Source organism: Oncorhynchus clarkii, chromosome 10, assembly GCF_045791955.1.
Source record: "Oncorhynchus clarkii lewisi isolate Uvic-CL-2024 chromosome 10, UVic_Ocla_1.0, whole genome shotgun sequence".
NCBI lineage: Eukaryota > Metazoa > Chordata > Actinopteri > Salmoniformes > Salmonidae > Oncorhynchus > Oncorhynchus clarkii.
In genome coordinates, this window is record NC_092156.1 from 52,181,572 (window position 1) to 52,197,604 (window position 16,033).

Here is a 16,033-nt window from a genome sequence, read left to right on the forward strand (position 1 = left end):
CTCCCCTGAATGGATCACCCTCACAAAATGGCTGGCCATCTCTTAGACCAATTAGACAGTGTCATAAACAGGTTATCTTAAAGATAGTCATCTAAATGCCACCCTGCGTGTGTGTGGCGGGGTAAAATTGAGATTTGAGAGGTGAGGCAGCCCTACACCAGGGGCGAGCCGGGATGGGTGGGGAAGATGGGAGAGTTGGACATGGATCTATAATTGCATTTTTGTAGTGGCATAGAGTAGAGCAGAGGTATTTCTAGGATTTAGGCTACACATGAGGCACAGATTTTAGTAGGGTCCAGGTAAAAAATTGCATGCAATTCTACGTATACTCCTACACAAAATGTTTTTTCATGAGCACCAACAAGTGAAGTTCATAGCAGCATACAGTGCCTTCAGAAAGTACTCACACCCCTTGACTTTTTCCACATTTTGTTGTGTTACAGTCTGAATTTAAAATGGATACAATTTAGATTTTTTTTGTCACTGGCCTACACACAACACCCCATAATGTCAAAATGGAATTATGTTTTTCAAAATTTTGACAAATTAATAAAAATTAAAAGCTGAAATGTCTTAAATCAATAAATATTCAAAACCTTTGTTATGGCAAACCTAAATAAGTTCAAGAGTAAACATTTGCTTAACAAGTCACATAATAAGTTGCAAGGACTCTGTGTGCACTAATAGTGTTTAACGTGATTTTTGAATGGCTACATCATCCTTGTACCCCACGCATACTATTATCTGTAAAGTCCCTCACTCGAGCAATGAATATCAAACACAGATTTAACCACAAAGACCAAGGCACCTACTGGTAGATAGATTTGTTTTTAAAGGATGCATTACATATCCCTTTTAGCATGGTGAAATGTATTAATTACACTTTAGATGTTGTATCAATACACCCAGTCACTACAAAGATACATATGTTCTTCCTAGGGCTGCGGCGGTCACAAAATTGTGTCAGCCGGTGATTGTCAAGCAAATAACTGTCGCACGGTAATTGACCGTTAATTAACATAAACACATTTAGCATCAACTGGCTTCCACACAAAGCCTACAGGCCACTGATGCTGACCTTTGGAACATCTACTGTAACCAGCACCCTCACCCACTGAGCACTGTCTGACACCGGACGTCCATGGACGTTGAAAATGAGTTGAAATTTGGTCAGTCCACCCTGGCCTTCATGTTAACTTCCAAATCTGAACCTATCATAGACATATTTCACAAATTTGATTAGTACAGTACAGTGAGTAGAGCACAGTAGAGTACAGTACAATATGCGAGACCGAGTTAACACCAAGGGGTCCGAGACCGAGTCAAGACTGAGACCAGAAAAATTTGAGTCCAGTTCAAGACCATGATTGTAATTGTGTCAAATCACCACCATAAAGAGTTCAAAAGGATCTGTGTTCATATTTCAGAAGAACATTCACGTATGGATTCTTTAGACATTCAGAATGGTGAAAAAATGCATGCTGAGGGCAATAGAGAGCTACTCTATAAATTATAGCTAACCCAAACAGGTCTATAATAGATAAAAAGATCAAATCATTTACAACTTCGCCTGGTTTCCCCTTTCTAATAGTGAGGGCGCACCTTTAAACAATTTCCCCCACATTTTTCCCACAAGGAAATTCTGATGAGTGCGACAAAGTTTGATGATATTTTTCAGTGACAGTAAAGTACATTAATGTTACCAGTAAAGTAGGAAGCCCAAGTCTCAATAGGAGATAAGAAATAAATGTGTCATGAAAGTAGTGTGGATATTTAGCCTGGCGAAGCATTTGTATGCACTGACTGCATTATCCGAAAACGAGTCAAGACCGAGTAAAAATGTATCATACACCGAGACAAGGCCACACACTCAATATGTGGTCTCATGACCGGACTCGAGTACTACAACACTGCTGTTTAGTATAGATCAGGGACCCATGATGTAATTTCGTCACCGTAATTCCGTTACAGGGTGTAAATCACTTCACTTACTGTAGTTCAATAACCAAAAGAGATTGATTTCAAACTCAAATAATGTTTTTACAGCTACTCTATTTGAAGCTGGCAGACCAAAACTGGTACTTTTGGTTTTGGTCCACCTGCTTCAAAAAGCTGTAAAAACAATATTTTGTGTTATTGAAAAGATATTTCACACCGATTTGGATGGTACAATGATTTCCTACACTATATTCAGTGCTTATTTTCTTACATAATCTGAAATTGAGCGAACAGTGTAAACATTTTGCCACCAGGAAATGAGAGCTATTTCCACTAGATAACACAGCTACAAATTCAGAACAGCTTTCCCATTTTGACAACAGATTCAGCTCCGGAGAGAAAAATCAATAGGTGACTATCACACCCAATCACAACACTAGTGGGTCATTCCACCATTACTGCAGATATATCATGGACATTTTCTGAAATTACAATGCAAAGATTATAACAAATCCTATGTTTAGCACCTTCAAATCGGAGCAAATATTTAACCGTTTTTGGAAAACATGGTCGCATAAATACCCGAGAGAGATTTTACCATAACTCCGTTACCAAAGTTTGTGTCTGCACAGTTCTTCCAATAGCTTTTGTAAATGTTTCAGTGAAAATGTTTTAAAGTATTTCTTGTGCATAGACTTGTATGGTTTGGTAAACTTTGAAATCAAAGCGTAATTCCGCTAACATGGAATTGCCCTGTAGGCAACATTTGCATAACCAAAGGTACTGGAGCTCAGCCCCCCCTGGCTCTCGTTTGGATCACAGGTGCCGTTGAACAGCCCAGGCCGGCACTGGCCCAATTTAATTTGTGTGTGTGTGTGTGTGTGTGTGCGTGTGTGTGTGTGTGTGTGTGTGTATCCTGATCTTGAGCTCTTCCTCTCCAGTCAACCCCTCTCCCCTGCAGCCTTCCTGCGAAGTCTGATGATACTGGACTGGGGCATTATTTAAGTCTCCAGGGGGTCCTTCAAGGTGCTAGATTATCCCCCATCATCACAGGCCCCTAATTAACAGTTTGACTGAGACAAAATAGAACCCGATGCCTTGAGAAAAACACTAATAATCTATTGCTCTGGTCTCCACCCTTCATCTGCCGAACCCAGATTAGGCTGTTCTAGGCCCCTCCAACCTGGCTGGGTTTGGGGTGAGGACAGAGCATCTACAGGGGGGTGACACACACATCTTTCAAATAAGTTTAAGTGCAGCCCAGCCGTCTGCACCCCTCCCCCGCCTGGACCCCCATATTCCCCTAAACAGCTAATCCAGTCTTTATCATAATCTGCTGGGGAGCTTGGACTGTCTGCTAGGGGAATAGAGGAAAGACCACCGCTATGATTCTGTGTCTGAGAGCGTTGAGAGCTACGACAGCAAATTAAATCTAATTTAAATGGGTCCTACACTCTCAGAGAGCACTCTAAATCCTAGTCTCCTAAAAACCAAGAGGCATACAAACGTCTGGTGCTACAGTAGAATGGCTCCATCAGGACCCATAAACTCTGGACAGACTGTAGAGAGTGACCCTAGACTGGCCATCGTAATTCATCTGGCTCTTACTCTCAAGGGATAGATCCCAAAGGGCACTCTAGTCTCTACAAAGTGCCCTTTTTTTGGTAGTGCACTAAAGTAGTAGGAATAGGGTGCCATTTGGGACACAACCCTAGATTCCTCCAGTCCAATCCCCGTCTCACTAATAGTCCTGTTGTATTTAGAATGATAACTCAGTGACAGTGTGTTCTAGATCACAAATCAACTAACTCTGATTTACAGAACAGAGCAATCAACCACAGGTTGCATCCCAAATGGAACCCTTTTACCTTTGTAGTGCCCTACGTATAGTGCCTTACTTTTGACCCGAGCCCTATGGGCTCATTTCAAACTCATTTTCTACAAATATACAGCCCTGCTACCCCTTCACAGCCCTCTATAAATAGAGTAGGAAGGGAACAACCACATCACAGGCTAAGAAATCAACCACACTCAAGGATGCACACACACACACACATCACAGACAACTGTGTTTTTACCCAACAACACTCAAACAGTCATGGTATGACCCGGGGCCTCCAGAGCGAGACGGGCGGTGTTGCTCGTCGGTCTATGTTTGAGTTACGGCTGAGAGAAAGACATAGACGACCCAGAACTTACCAAAACAGCTGAGGCCTCACAGCCTAGAAGGCAGCAGTGTTAGTTGGCAGGCTCAGCTGGCACCCTCCACCTCTCCACCACCTCACAGTGAGACAGGGTGTGTCTGAAAATGTTACTAGCTGTCAAATCCTTTCAAGAGTTCATTGGACGAAAGGTTCCAAGGTCCCTCCGTCAGACCTCCTCCTCCAATTTGCATTGAGAGGAATCGAGGTAGTAAGGACGTAGGAGGCAAGGATTTGACGGCTAGTACATTTTTCAGACGCAGCCGCAGACACATGGCAGGCCCGGGCCTTTGAGCATTTCTACATCACACGTGGGTTTGGCTCTTCGCTCTGCCTGACTGAAAACAGATTACCATAACCTACCAATGTGTCTGTTTACCAAGACAGATAGCCGGGAGAGCAAATAGTGGAGGTCACAGAAATTATAACTGTTTTCTGTGTCCCAAATGGCACCATATTCCCTATATAGTGCATACATTTTGACCAGGGCCCATATGTAGGGTGCACTATGTAGGGAATAGAGTGTCATTAGGGACATGACCCTGTGTGCTCCGCAGCACTCTCTCTAGTTCCCAGCATGTATTTCAATTAAACACAGAGCAGTGGGAAATTACAGAGCATTAACAAGAACGGAGGGAACGGATATTATAAGCATATACTGTATATAATGTAATACATATTTATATTATACACATTTTAGGGAGTATTTTTTGGTCTAAATTTGAAGGCTGGAAAATATGAATTGATTGGATGGATTGATGGATGTTTGATGATTCCGGTGGACTCAAATGTTTTTCCAGGGTATTAAGAGTGTTTTATATTATTATTATAATTAGAATCAAATTTTATGAGGCTGGGACATCTAAAATTCCCATGAGAAGGTGTGTTGTTTTCTGTCGGTTCAGTAAGCCTATGTAAATTAGCTTTTCATTGCAGATATGGACCAGTAGTATTCAGATCTATAAATTCCTTTTTAAAACGCAACCGTTCCATTCGTTCTAATTGTGCTGTTCCAGGGCTGTCGATCCTTGTTAAATGGCCACATTGGGTTGAAACGGCTTCTATAAAGAATATTGGCAGTAAATGACATGACTTTGTTAAATTACTCAATCAAATCCAGTAGAGAACATCTGGCAACAGCAATCAACAAAAGCAGAAGTTTTCTTTCTTCTGTTCATGTTGGCAAGAGGTATATAATGAATAGCAGTTTGCTTACTGTGTTTGTTTTTGTACATACGTGTGACTTTGACTGAAACTGTACATGATGTGTGTGTGTGCGTGTGCGCGCGTGTGTGTGTGTGTGTCTGTCATTTTCTGATAATTGATGCAGAAAGAGGAGAATCAGGCGATGTGATGGGTGGCAGGCGCCAGGCAGCCCTCTGTCAGCCTGAGACAATGCAGCAGTGATGAAACAGCAGATAGCCCACTACAGTAATGTAATGGCTGGAAGCACAAGGACCTTTTGATGGAGGGGCAGGCAGGAGGAAGCTATGGCTAAACGCAGCCTGCATTCTGCTCTGTGTCCACTCTCCTTTGACACCTCACCACTCAGCTACCACTATACTGCAGTCAGCCCCTCCCTCGCACAGCCACACTTGAAATGAGGGGAAAACCCTGAGTGTGTGTGTATGGGGGGGATACAGTACAATGGGCACCTGACATGAGGAGAGGGGGATTAAGGGAGGGATATATTGAGGGAAAAGGAAGGGAGTGGAGGAAGTGAGAGGAAGGGAGTGAAAGAGGGCGACTGGAAAAGAATGGTCATCTTGTCCCCCGTTTCCAGGGCTGTTGTGTCCTCTGTACTGATCCATCATACTTGGTCATACAATGGCAAAAGAGAGCGAGAGATGCTGTGGAGAGAGGGTGGAGGCACATAAGGAGTGAACCACACAACATTAACCACAGCACCCCTCCCCCTGAACACTTTACTACCAGCACCGAAGATGTACAGCCCACACTAATTGCCCTAACACCAACACCATCAACCATCTCTGTCAGAATACAGCAGGAGAGGAGAAGAACTTCGGAGGTGGTCATTTTAGGTAAAGGTGGAGAGAGTATAAGTTTATGTTGTGTTCAGTAAATCAGTCCAGCCAGGTCCACTGCATCCTGCTCCCCTGCTTCCCTCCTTGCTCCCCCTCTTCTCCCTGCCTCTCTCTCCGAGGGTCTTGTGCACATGCTGCACATGCATAATACATCAGGCAGTGGTCAGGTGCAGTGGCAGGGAAAGGAACCCCTCTCCCTCTGCAGCACATGCACTCAATGGAGAGGAGACCCCCTCTGCACCACATGCTGCACTCACCAATGCAGCTTCCCTCACAAGGGTTGGTTAGTGCTGAAATCCACCTGCAGCCCATTCCCTCCATCTCTTCCATCTCTCTCTCTTCTCCTTCCCTCCCTCTATCCATCTCTCTCCTGCTCCTGTCACAGCACTAGAAGTGTTTCCCCAGTATTCATCTACAATATACAGTAGTATCTGGGAAGAAAATTAAATTGTTTGATATTCACCTCGCTAATCATTATATTCTCTACAGCACTGAAACCACAACGACTAGATGCACATGATGGAGGAAGTCACAAAAGCCAAATTTAGATGTTTTCCAGTCCATTAATGAAGTGTTTGTCATGAAAATCACATTTGCAGTTTCACATGTAAGAAATCTCCACACCTCAAAACTTAAATTTCACATGTGGAATTGCAGGTTCACATTTGTTTTACAAATGAGGGCACATAGAGTGTATTTGCATTAGTACATATGAGCCACACTAATGGTTTATAAGGTTACTTTTTATGAAATGTTTATCTAATGGCCGCATGCTAATTTCTAACTGTTAACTAGCTCCTAGCTAGCTATTTTTAGCTTCTGTTATTGTTAACTGTCCATTGGTTTTTGCTACATGTAATACACAGGACTAAAAGGGATATAAATCATGTTTTTGAAAATGTGTTTGCTGGAATTAATGTAAACTGATTCAACAATGCGATGTAAAAACACATTGACATTGTGAGGTTAAAGAAAGTTTTGCATCACAAAAACCTAGACTTCGGCGATGTCATTTATAAAATAGCCTCCAACACTCTACTCAACAAATTGGATGCAGTCTATCACAGTGCCATCCATTTTGTCACCAATATACTACCCACAACTGCAACCTGAATGCTCTCGTTGGCTGGCCCTCGCTTCATACTCGTCGCCAAACCCACAGGCCCCAGGTCATCTACAAGTCTATGCTAGTTAAAGCCCCACCTTATCTCAGCTCACTGGTCACCATAGCAGCACCCACCCGTAGCACGCGCTCCAGCAGGTATACAGTGCCTTGCGAAAGTATTCGGCTCCCTTGAACTTTGCGACCTTTTGCCATATTTCAGGCTTCAAACATATAGATATAAAACTGTATTTTTTTGTGAAGAATCAACAACAAGTGGGACACAATCATGAAGTGGAACGACATTTATTGGATATTTCAAACTTTTTTAACAAATCAAAAACTGAAAAATTGGGCGTGCAAAATTATTCAGCCCCCTTAAGTTAATACTTTGTAGCGCCACCTTTTGCTGCGATTACAGCTGTAAGTCGCTTGGGGTATGTCTCTATCAGTTTTGCACATCGAGAGACTGACATTTTTTCCCATTCCTCCTTGCAAAACAGCTCGAGCTCAGTGAGGTTGGATGGAGAGCATTTGTGAACAGCAGTTTTCAGTTCTTTCCACAGATTCTTGATTGGATTCAGGTCTGGACTTTGACTTGGCCATTCTAAACACCTGGATATGTTTATTTTTGAACCATTCCATTGTAGATTTTGCTTTATGTTTTGGATCATTGTCTTGTTGGAAGACAAATCTCCGTCCCAGTCTCAGGTCTTTTGCAGACTCCATCAGGTTTTCTTCCAGAATGGTCCTGTATTTGGCTCCATTCATCTTCCCATCAATTTTAACCATCTTCCCTGTCCCTGCTGAAGAAAAGCAGGCCCAAACCATGATGCTGCCACCACCATGTTTGACAGTGGGGATGGTGTGTTCAGGGTGATGAGCTGTGTTGCTTTTACGCCAAACATAACGTTTTGCATTGTTGCCAAAAAGTTCAATTTTGGTTTCATCTGACCAGAGCACCTTCTTCCACATGTTTGGTGTGTCTCCCAGGTGGCTTGTGGCAAACTTTAAACAACACTTTTTATGGATATCTTTAAGAAATGGCTTTCTTCTTGCCACTCTTCCATAAAGGCCAGATTTGTGCAATATACGACTGATTGTTGTCCTATGGACAGAGTCTCCCACCTCAGCTGTAGATCTCTGCAGTTCATCCAGACTGATCATGGGCCTCTTGGCTGCATCTCTGATCAGTCTTCTCCTTGTATGAGCTGAAAGTTTAGAGGGACGGCCAGGTCTTGGTAGATTTGCAGTGGTCTGATACTCCTTCCATTTCAATATTATTGCTTGCACAGTGCTCCTTGGGATGTTTAAAGCTTGGGAAATCGTTTTGTATCCAAATCCGACTTTAAACTTCTTCACAACAGTATCTCGGACCTGCCTGGTGTGTTCCTTGTTCTTCATGATGCTCTCTGCGCTTTTAACGGACCTCTGAGACTATCACAGTGCAGGTGCATTTATACGGAGACTTGATTACACACAGGTGGATTGTAGTTATCATCATTAGTCATTTAGGTCAACATTGGATCATTCAGAGATCCTCACTGAACTTCTGGAGAGAGTTTGCTGCACTGAAAGTAAAGGGGCTGAATAATTTTGCACGCCCAATTTTTCAGTTTTTGATTTGTTAAAAAAGTTTGAAATATCCAATAAATGTCGTTCCACTTCATGATTGTGTCCCACTTGTTGTTGATTCTTCACAAAAAAATACAGTTTTATATCTTTATGTTTGAAGCCTGAAATGTGGCAAAAGGTCGCAAAGTTCAAGGGGGCCGAATACTTTCGCAAGGCACTGTAGCTCACTGGTCACCCCCAAAGCCAATTCCTCCTTTGGCCGCCTCTCCTTCCAGTTCTCATTCCAGTTCTCATTCAAAATCGGTGAATCTTTCCTTCAAACCTCATTCACTACCAACTTGGGGTCATTTTGACCCCAGAGGCACATTTGTTATCCTAGCTCAAAGGTGGTTTATTCAAATACGTTCCATTTTCATGACGTTGTCAATCAACTTGTTCTTTAAAAAAATAAATCATTGTTTAGTGTTTCTGTATCAAAATGTACTTTGGGTTCATTTGACCCCAACCAAAAACACCTAATCCCACCTATAGTTAATTGATGGATAAGGCCTTTATTTAAATCAAGGTTTCCCTTCTCTGGAGACATAATAACAAGTTATCCATACCACCAGAGGGTGGAGGGGGACTTGTATCAGTGATTTTGCCCAGATACACAGTGCACCTGCAGAGATGGAGCCCCTTATGTAACTTGCCAATGGTTATGACTGGTTATAACTAGGTATGACCATGCACAAAATCTAAATTATCTTACATATATGCTTTAGTTGCAGTCAAAACAGATCATAAAGTCTATCAGCGGTATGAATATTTGGTAGAACTGTAATACTCTGAATGTACACATAGTGCTGAATTGGTGTGTATCCCCCCCCCCAAAAAAAGTAATTCCTAATATTTCCTGCAATATTATATATATGCAACTTGTTATGGTATTTGGGTTGCTCTAACATTTGGTTTGAAGTGACTTTGAGGCTTTGAGCATGCTTTTTGAAGCATTTATTCCTTTTTTGTAAGGTCAAGAGAGGGAGGTGTGAATAGAAAACAGCTATGATGATCCGCTCACTCACCGATTGTTATTGTATTATAACTATGTTTTATCTCTTAAGAGAAGATTGACAAGGATGTGGATTTTCAAACTATCTGCATTGTGTTTAGATGGTGCTGACATATGCTGAGATTAGATATGCAACTGCACATCAACACATTCTCGGCACAGGGAAGGAAGAGGCTACCTCAGCTAACTATCTCTCCCATTGAGAATAGATCATTCAGAAGTCGTTTGTCTCTAGTGGTGATATCTATCTAGGGTAAAATCAAAGGCAGAACTGCCTCTAAAACAATTATAACCCAACTGAGAAGAGATCACCTCTGTGTGAATCTGAATTTGATGATATATCCTTTGACAGAGGCCCTACATAATCACACCTACCTACTGACAATCTCCCTCCATCTGGTACACTTTGAAGACATGTGTTCACAGTAAAGCATAAGCCTTCATCTGTACATTTTGTCTATCTGAACTGGTTGCCAACTGAAATACCTGGGCTAATAAATGTGAACGTGTTTGAATATAAACACACTAAATATTATGCAAATTAATATCTAAATACATTATGAAATAGATGATATGGATGATATACACTGCTCAAAAAAATAAAGGGAACACTTAAACAACACTTCTGTGAAATCAAACTGTCCACTTAGGAAGCAACACTGATTGACAATAAATTTAACATGCTGTTGTGCAAATGGAATAGACAACAGGTGGAAATTATAGGCAATTAGCAAGACACCCCCAATAAAGGAGTGGTTCTGCAGGTGGCAACCACAGACCACTTCTCAGTTCCTATGCTTCCTGGCTGATGTTTTGGTCACTTTTGAATGCTGGCGGTGCTTTCACTCTAGTGTTAGCATGAGACGGAGTCTACAACCCACACAAGTGGCTCAGGAAGTGCAGCTCATCCAGGATGGCACATCAATGCGAGCTGTGGCAAGAAGGTTTGCTGTGTCTGTCAGCGTAGTGTCCAGAGCATGGAGGCGCTACCAGGAGACAGGCCAGTACATCAGGAGATGTGGAGGAGGCCGTAGGAGGGCAACAACCCAGCAGCAGGACAGCTACCTCCGCCTTTGTGCAAGGAGGAGCAGGTGGAGCACTGCCAGAGCCCTGCAAAATGACCTCCAGCAGGCCACAAATGAGCATGTGTCTGCTCAAACGGTCAGAAACAGACTCCATGAGGGTGGTATGACGGCCCGACGTCCACAGGTGGGGGTAGTGCTACAGCCCAACGCCGTGCAGGACGTTTGGCATTTGCCAAAGAACACCAAGATTGGCAAATTCGCCACTGGCGCCCTGTGCTCTTCACAGATGAAAGCAGGTTCACACTGAGCATGTGACAGACGTGACAGAGTCTGGAGACGCCGTGGAGAACGTTCTGCTGCCTGCAACATCCTCCAGCATGACCGGTTTGGCGGTGGGTCAGTCATGGTGTGGGGTGGCATTTCTTTGGGGGGCCGCACAGCCCTCCATGTGCTTGCCAGAGGTAGCCTGACTGCCATTAGGTACCGAGATGAGATCCTCAGTGCGGTTGGCCCTGGGTTCCTCCTAATGCAAGGCAATGCTAGACCTCATGTGACTGGAGTGTGTCAGCAGTTCCTGCAAGAGGAAGGCATTGATGCTATGGACTGGCCCGCTGGTTCCCCAGACCTGAATCCAATTGAGCACATCTGGGACATCATGTCTCGCTCCATCCACCAACGCCACGTTGCACCACAGACTGTCCAGGAGTTGGCGGATGCTTTAGTCCAGGTCTGGGAGGAGATCCTTCAGGAGACCATACGCCACCTCATCAGGAGCATGCCCAGGTGTTGTAGGGAGGTCATACATGCACGTGGAGGCCACACACACTACTGAGACTCATTTTGACTTGTTTTAAGGACATTACATCAAAGTTGGATCAGCCTGTAGTGTGGTTTTCCACTTTAATTTTGAGTGTCACTCCAAATCCAGACCTCCATGGATTGATACATTTGATTTCCATTGATAATTTTTGTGTGATTTTGTTGTCAGCACATTCAACTATGTAAAGAAAAAAGTATTTAATAAGAATATTTCATTCATTCAGATCTAGAATGTGTTATTTTAGTGTTCCCTTTATTTTTTTGAGCAGTGTATTTAGTCTGTGCAGTACTTTACTCTACAGTAGGCTACACAATATCACTCTCTCTACTATTGTATGTCCTCCTCGCAATGAACAGACTGCTCTACTTGCTGCGGCAGTATGTTTAGCCCCTTCCATACCAACTAACAAAGTCCAGCACGTGGTTTGGAAGAGATGCGTAAAGCTGAATTCTATTGGCATCTCCTTCACTTCCATTATGGAATAGAATGCGCAGGTCCAGTGATTGATTTTGTGCAATATGAGGACAACATTTGCACACCGAGCAATCTGCAGTAACAAACAACACATTACATAATCACAGCCTCATTACTAATGCATAACATGTCAAAATGAATCTAACAATCCACATGGTGATATAACATGTCACTGCTATACTGTGTCTGCTATATTCTATTATATTGGGGGGGACATCTCTGCTTCTATAGTCCACGGAAAAGGTACACGGGAAACATCTGCAACATAAGATGGAGAGGATAGCTGTGCCAAAAATGCTATCAGCCTACAAATTAAACTCCCACAAATAAAGGATTCTTTAGACTTCATCTGATATTATAATGATGTTAAAAAATGTACCTTAAATTTGGGGATTTTGGCGCATTCATTTTGATCATTTTAATTACTTGAATTATGTTCTATTAGTCACTGATGAAAACAATGAGAATAAGACACTTAGCAAACTGTTAAGTGACATCCCGATAATCAGTTGGCCGTTAGCAAACTGAAAATGACATCCCGATAATCATCCCAATATTTATGTTAATATCTTCTTTTACGCCTCAATAACTTAGTCACAGTATTGCATTATTTTGGACAGTTCATTGTAATATGCATCCAGCATAGGCTATCCTTTCACAAAGTAGTATTCCAGCACTTACTATAAGGAGGTGTATCATGCGTAAAATTAAATTGAGCACTCAAAAAAATGTATTGGTTAACTGCAGTGTGGCTTCTATGGAAACGTGGTAGGTCCAACCAGAGGCAGGGAGGGTTAGATTAAAGTAACTTTCCAGTGAAAATCTCATTAAATTCTCATATTCAGTTTGCTCATACCAAATTAATGTTGTTGACTTTCCTTGTAGTTGTGGCCAAAGCATAAATTAGAGAAAAAACACTCATCTCAAACTTGTTTTTGAAACAAACTGTAAAAAAAATTGAATTTTTTTTTTTGAAATTTGGAAGGAACATGATATCCTCTTTGGCCAAGACAGGCCCGTATGTGATTGGTCCAGCAGCTTTTTCCTTTTTTCCAAATTCTCTGGTGGGGAGAAGGATCTTTCTCGAGAATAGGGAAGATACAGGCTCAGGAGTGTGCACTCACTCCACACAAGCATGCTAGCTAGCAAGCCAAGCAAGCCACAGCTGGTGTTAGCAAAAAGGACAGAGCCATTGAAACAACTACTGTATCTCGCCAGTCACTTCTATTTCAAATGACGTGGTTTGTAAAAGTTGGCCTGCTGGCAATTTACAAGCAGTTTGCTAATGTTAGCTATCGTGACTAACTTAGCTAGCTGGCAAGCCAACAAGAAAGCAGGTCCTCCACACACCAACCATCTCACGATTCCCATCTATTTTAAATCTTATTTTTAGGTAAAAGTTATATGTCCAGAGGAAACCTAATTAGCTGTTGTTGACTCATATAGGTAGCAGAAGTAGCTTCACGACTAGCAAGTTAGGTAGCCAACAACAAAAATATCAGGAATATAGTGATAAAGCAAAGGACAGAAATGAGTCTGCATTTATTACTGTTCTAGTCTAGTGTCCTAGTAGTTCCATTGTGCGTTCCCAACTCCTGAATCCATCCATACTATTTTACTTGGTGCAGCCGGGCTCGGGCAGGCAGCCCCAGTGGCTCCATGTTGTAGCTAATTTGAATATCCAAGTGTATGTGCGTCTCATTGACTGAGCTGTCAAATCAAATATTTGTGCCCCAAACAGGGGCACAGAGCAAAGCTGCTTTTGAACATCCTTAATTTTAAAAATTTGGAAGGACATTTATTTAATTCATTGTAACAAACTTGAAGGTAATATTTCATAGAAATCTGGAACACTTTAAAGTCTCATAGTAGGATTTGTTAATTATTCAAAAGTGTTTTTCAAAAGTATTGGTCTCTTGTGAAAATGCCAGCAGCCAAATCATTATCATATGCATAGGGAAGGCAACACTCTAGGAGAGAGTGTGCTTCACATTTCCAAGGAAGAGTATTTTCTTCCCCACATCTGATGTGACAGTTGTGGATGAATAAACACACACATTTTTCATAACTTTGATTAAATGCAGCAATGTTTAAAACACTTTCAGCATATCAGAAACATGGTAGGCTATGTGCACCTCTTTGTATATTTATTTTGATATCTATTTCGATATACACAACCTTGAAATTATAAAAGTATGCTTTTGGTCTTTCCCCCCCCCTAATTCCAAAGCGCTTCAAAACCTCTGAACAGTAGCAACCGTACCGCAGCAGCCTCCCCGAGTGACACACGGCGATCCTAATTGATGTGCGATTATTTAAGACAGTGCCAATCAATATCTCAAGGCCCCTGCTCTTTCCTGCCTGACACCCCACAAATAAAAGGAACTGATATATTTGATTGAATCACCTTTCACCATATCCTGCCAATAAATGCTCTATGTGAGAATAGCCAATATTGAATATGGAGACTTCTTTGTACAGTGAATAGCCACGACTGCCCACTGCGCGTGGGCAATCGAGTCATTGTTCGATTGCTCTCATTGGGAAGAGCAGGGTTTACACAAAGTAGGCTAATGTAGCCTATGTGTTCTAATTGCACTATACATGGGCTGTATAGAAGAAAACAAACATACAATAAACAACTAATTCCACACTTGCGCGATGGTCCTTCATTGGGATGTGATAATTGCATTTACACAAAGACAAATGTTGGGCTCTTACCTGCCACAGTGTATCTGTCCATGTAATTGAGCACATTCCCAAAACTGAGAATCCCAGCCGCAGCCGCCGGGGACCGGCATCTAAGCAGCGCGGCTCGGAATTTCTGCCCGGGCTTGCAGGGATGGAGGTCCGGGTTGGATTTCAGTCCAGGACTCATGCTGCCCGAGAGAGTGTGCACCTCATCAGAACTGCTGCAGCCCTCTATCTCGCATCCATCGCTCTCCACACACATCTTCTGACACGACAGATCCAGCGCAACAGAGAATCAGCCACAACGCACAGAAGGAACAATCGATCAACGTTAGGTAGCCTAGTAAACGGTTAGAAATCTCCAGCGGTGGTTACTCGCAATACAAGATTAGACGCGTTGAAGATGTCGTCTTGTTAAATGTTTGAGAGGGAGTCGCGTCTCGATATGGCTCATTTTACCAGCACACTGACAGCACTGACCGGCTCTTGCGCTCCTCAGGTTTTTCCCTGAGTACCATGAAGTCCTAGCGGAGGGGGTGTGACCTGGCTTAAAAACTCCGCCTCCTTGAGCCCCGCAGCGAATGAACATATTGGCACCTGGTGTGTGGAGAGAATGCGGGGAATTGCAATTTCAGTGAGGTGTAATTTCCAGTGGCGATTTTAGCATGTAAATCTTTGTGGGGCAAAAAAAACAAAAAAACGCAACACTAAACAATACATTAATTGCACTATAACGGTGACCACAAACTGTTAGGGCCTACATAAAGCTGTCGTAACTGCAGAGTCCCAACACCTTACCACTGCTACAGTTCATCCAGTGCCTTTTAAAAAAGCATAGCTGATATGGCTGATATGTGGTTTCTACTGACAATTGAGCTGTACAAACTATGGGACGACAAGCGGATAAGAGGCAATCCGTCTTTTCGATTAAGACAATGAGCTAGAGACGACAGACGTAGTCAATATAACTATTTGTTCAGCACGTTTGAAATGTACAGCGACAGACAGGACGTTCTTACATATAAACAGACAATGAAAGCTCTTACGAGATTCGATTATTACATTTCTCTGAAACAGGTTATAGGGAAACAACGAGCGGCAACGAGCGATG

General features: G+C 42.5%; 1 protein-coding gene across 2 annotated transcripts in view; it reads right to left on the bottom strand.

Annotated features, from left to right (window-relative positions):
• The window catches only part of LOC139418755 (SPNS lysolipid transporter 2, sphingosine-1-phosphate), a 139,463-nt gene extending 124,023 nt beyond the window's left edge, over positions 1-15,440 (bottom strand). The window contains exon 1 of one of the 2 annotated variants that reach the window (XM_071168430.1): positions 14,953-15,440. In XM_071168430.1, the coding sequence (XP_071024531.1) occupies positions 14,953-15,184 (232 nt within the window). In that variant the 5' untranslated portion in view covers positions 15,185-15,440. The remainder of the gene's footprint in view (positions 1-14,952) is intronic. The other variant, XM_071168431.1, reaches the window with a different exon arrangement.
• Between the last annotated feature and the right edge of the window lie 593 nt (positions 15,441-16,033).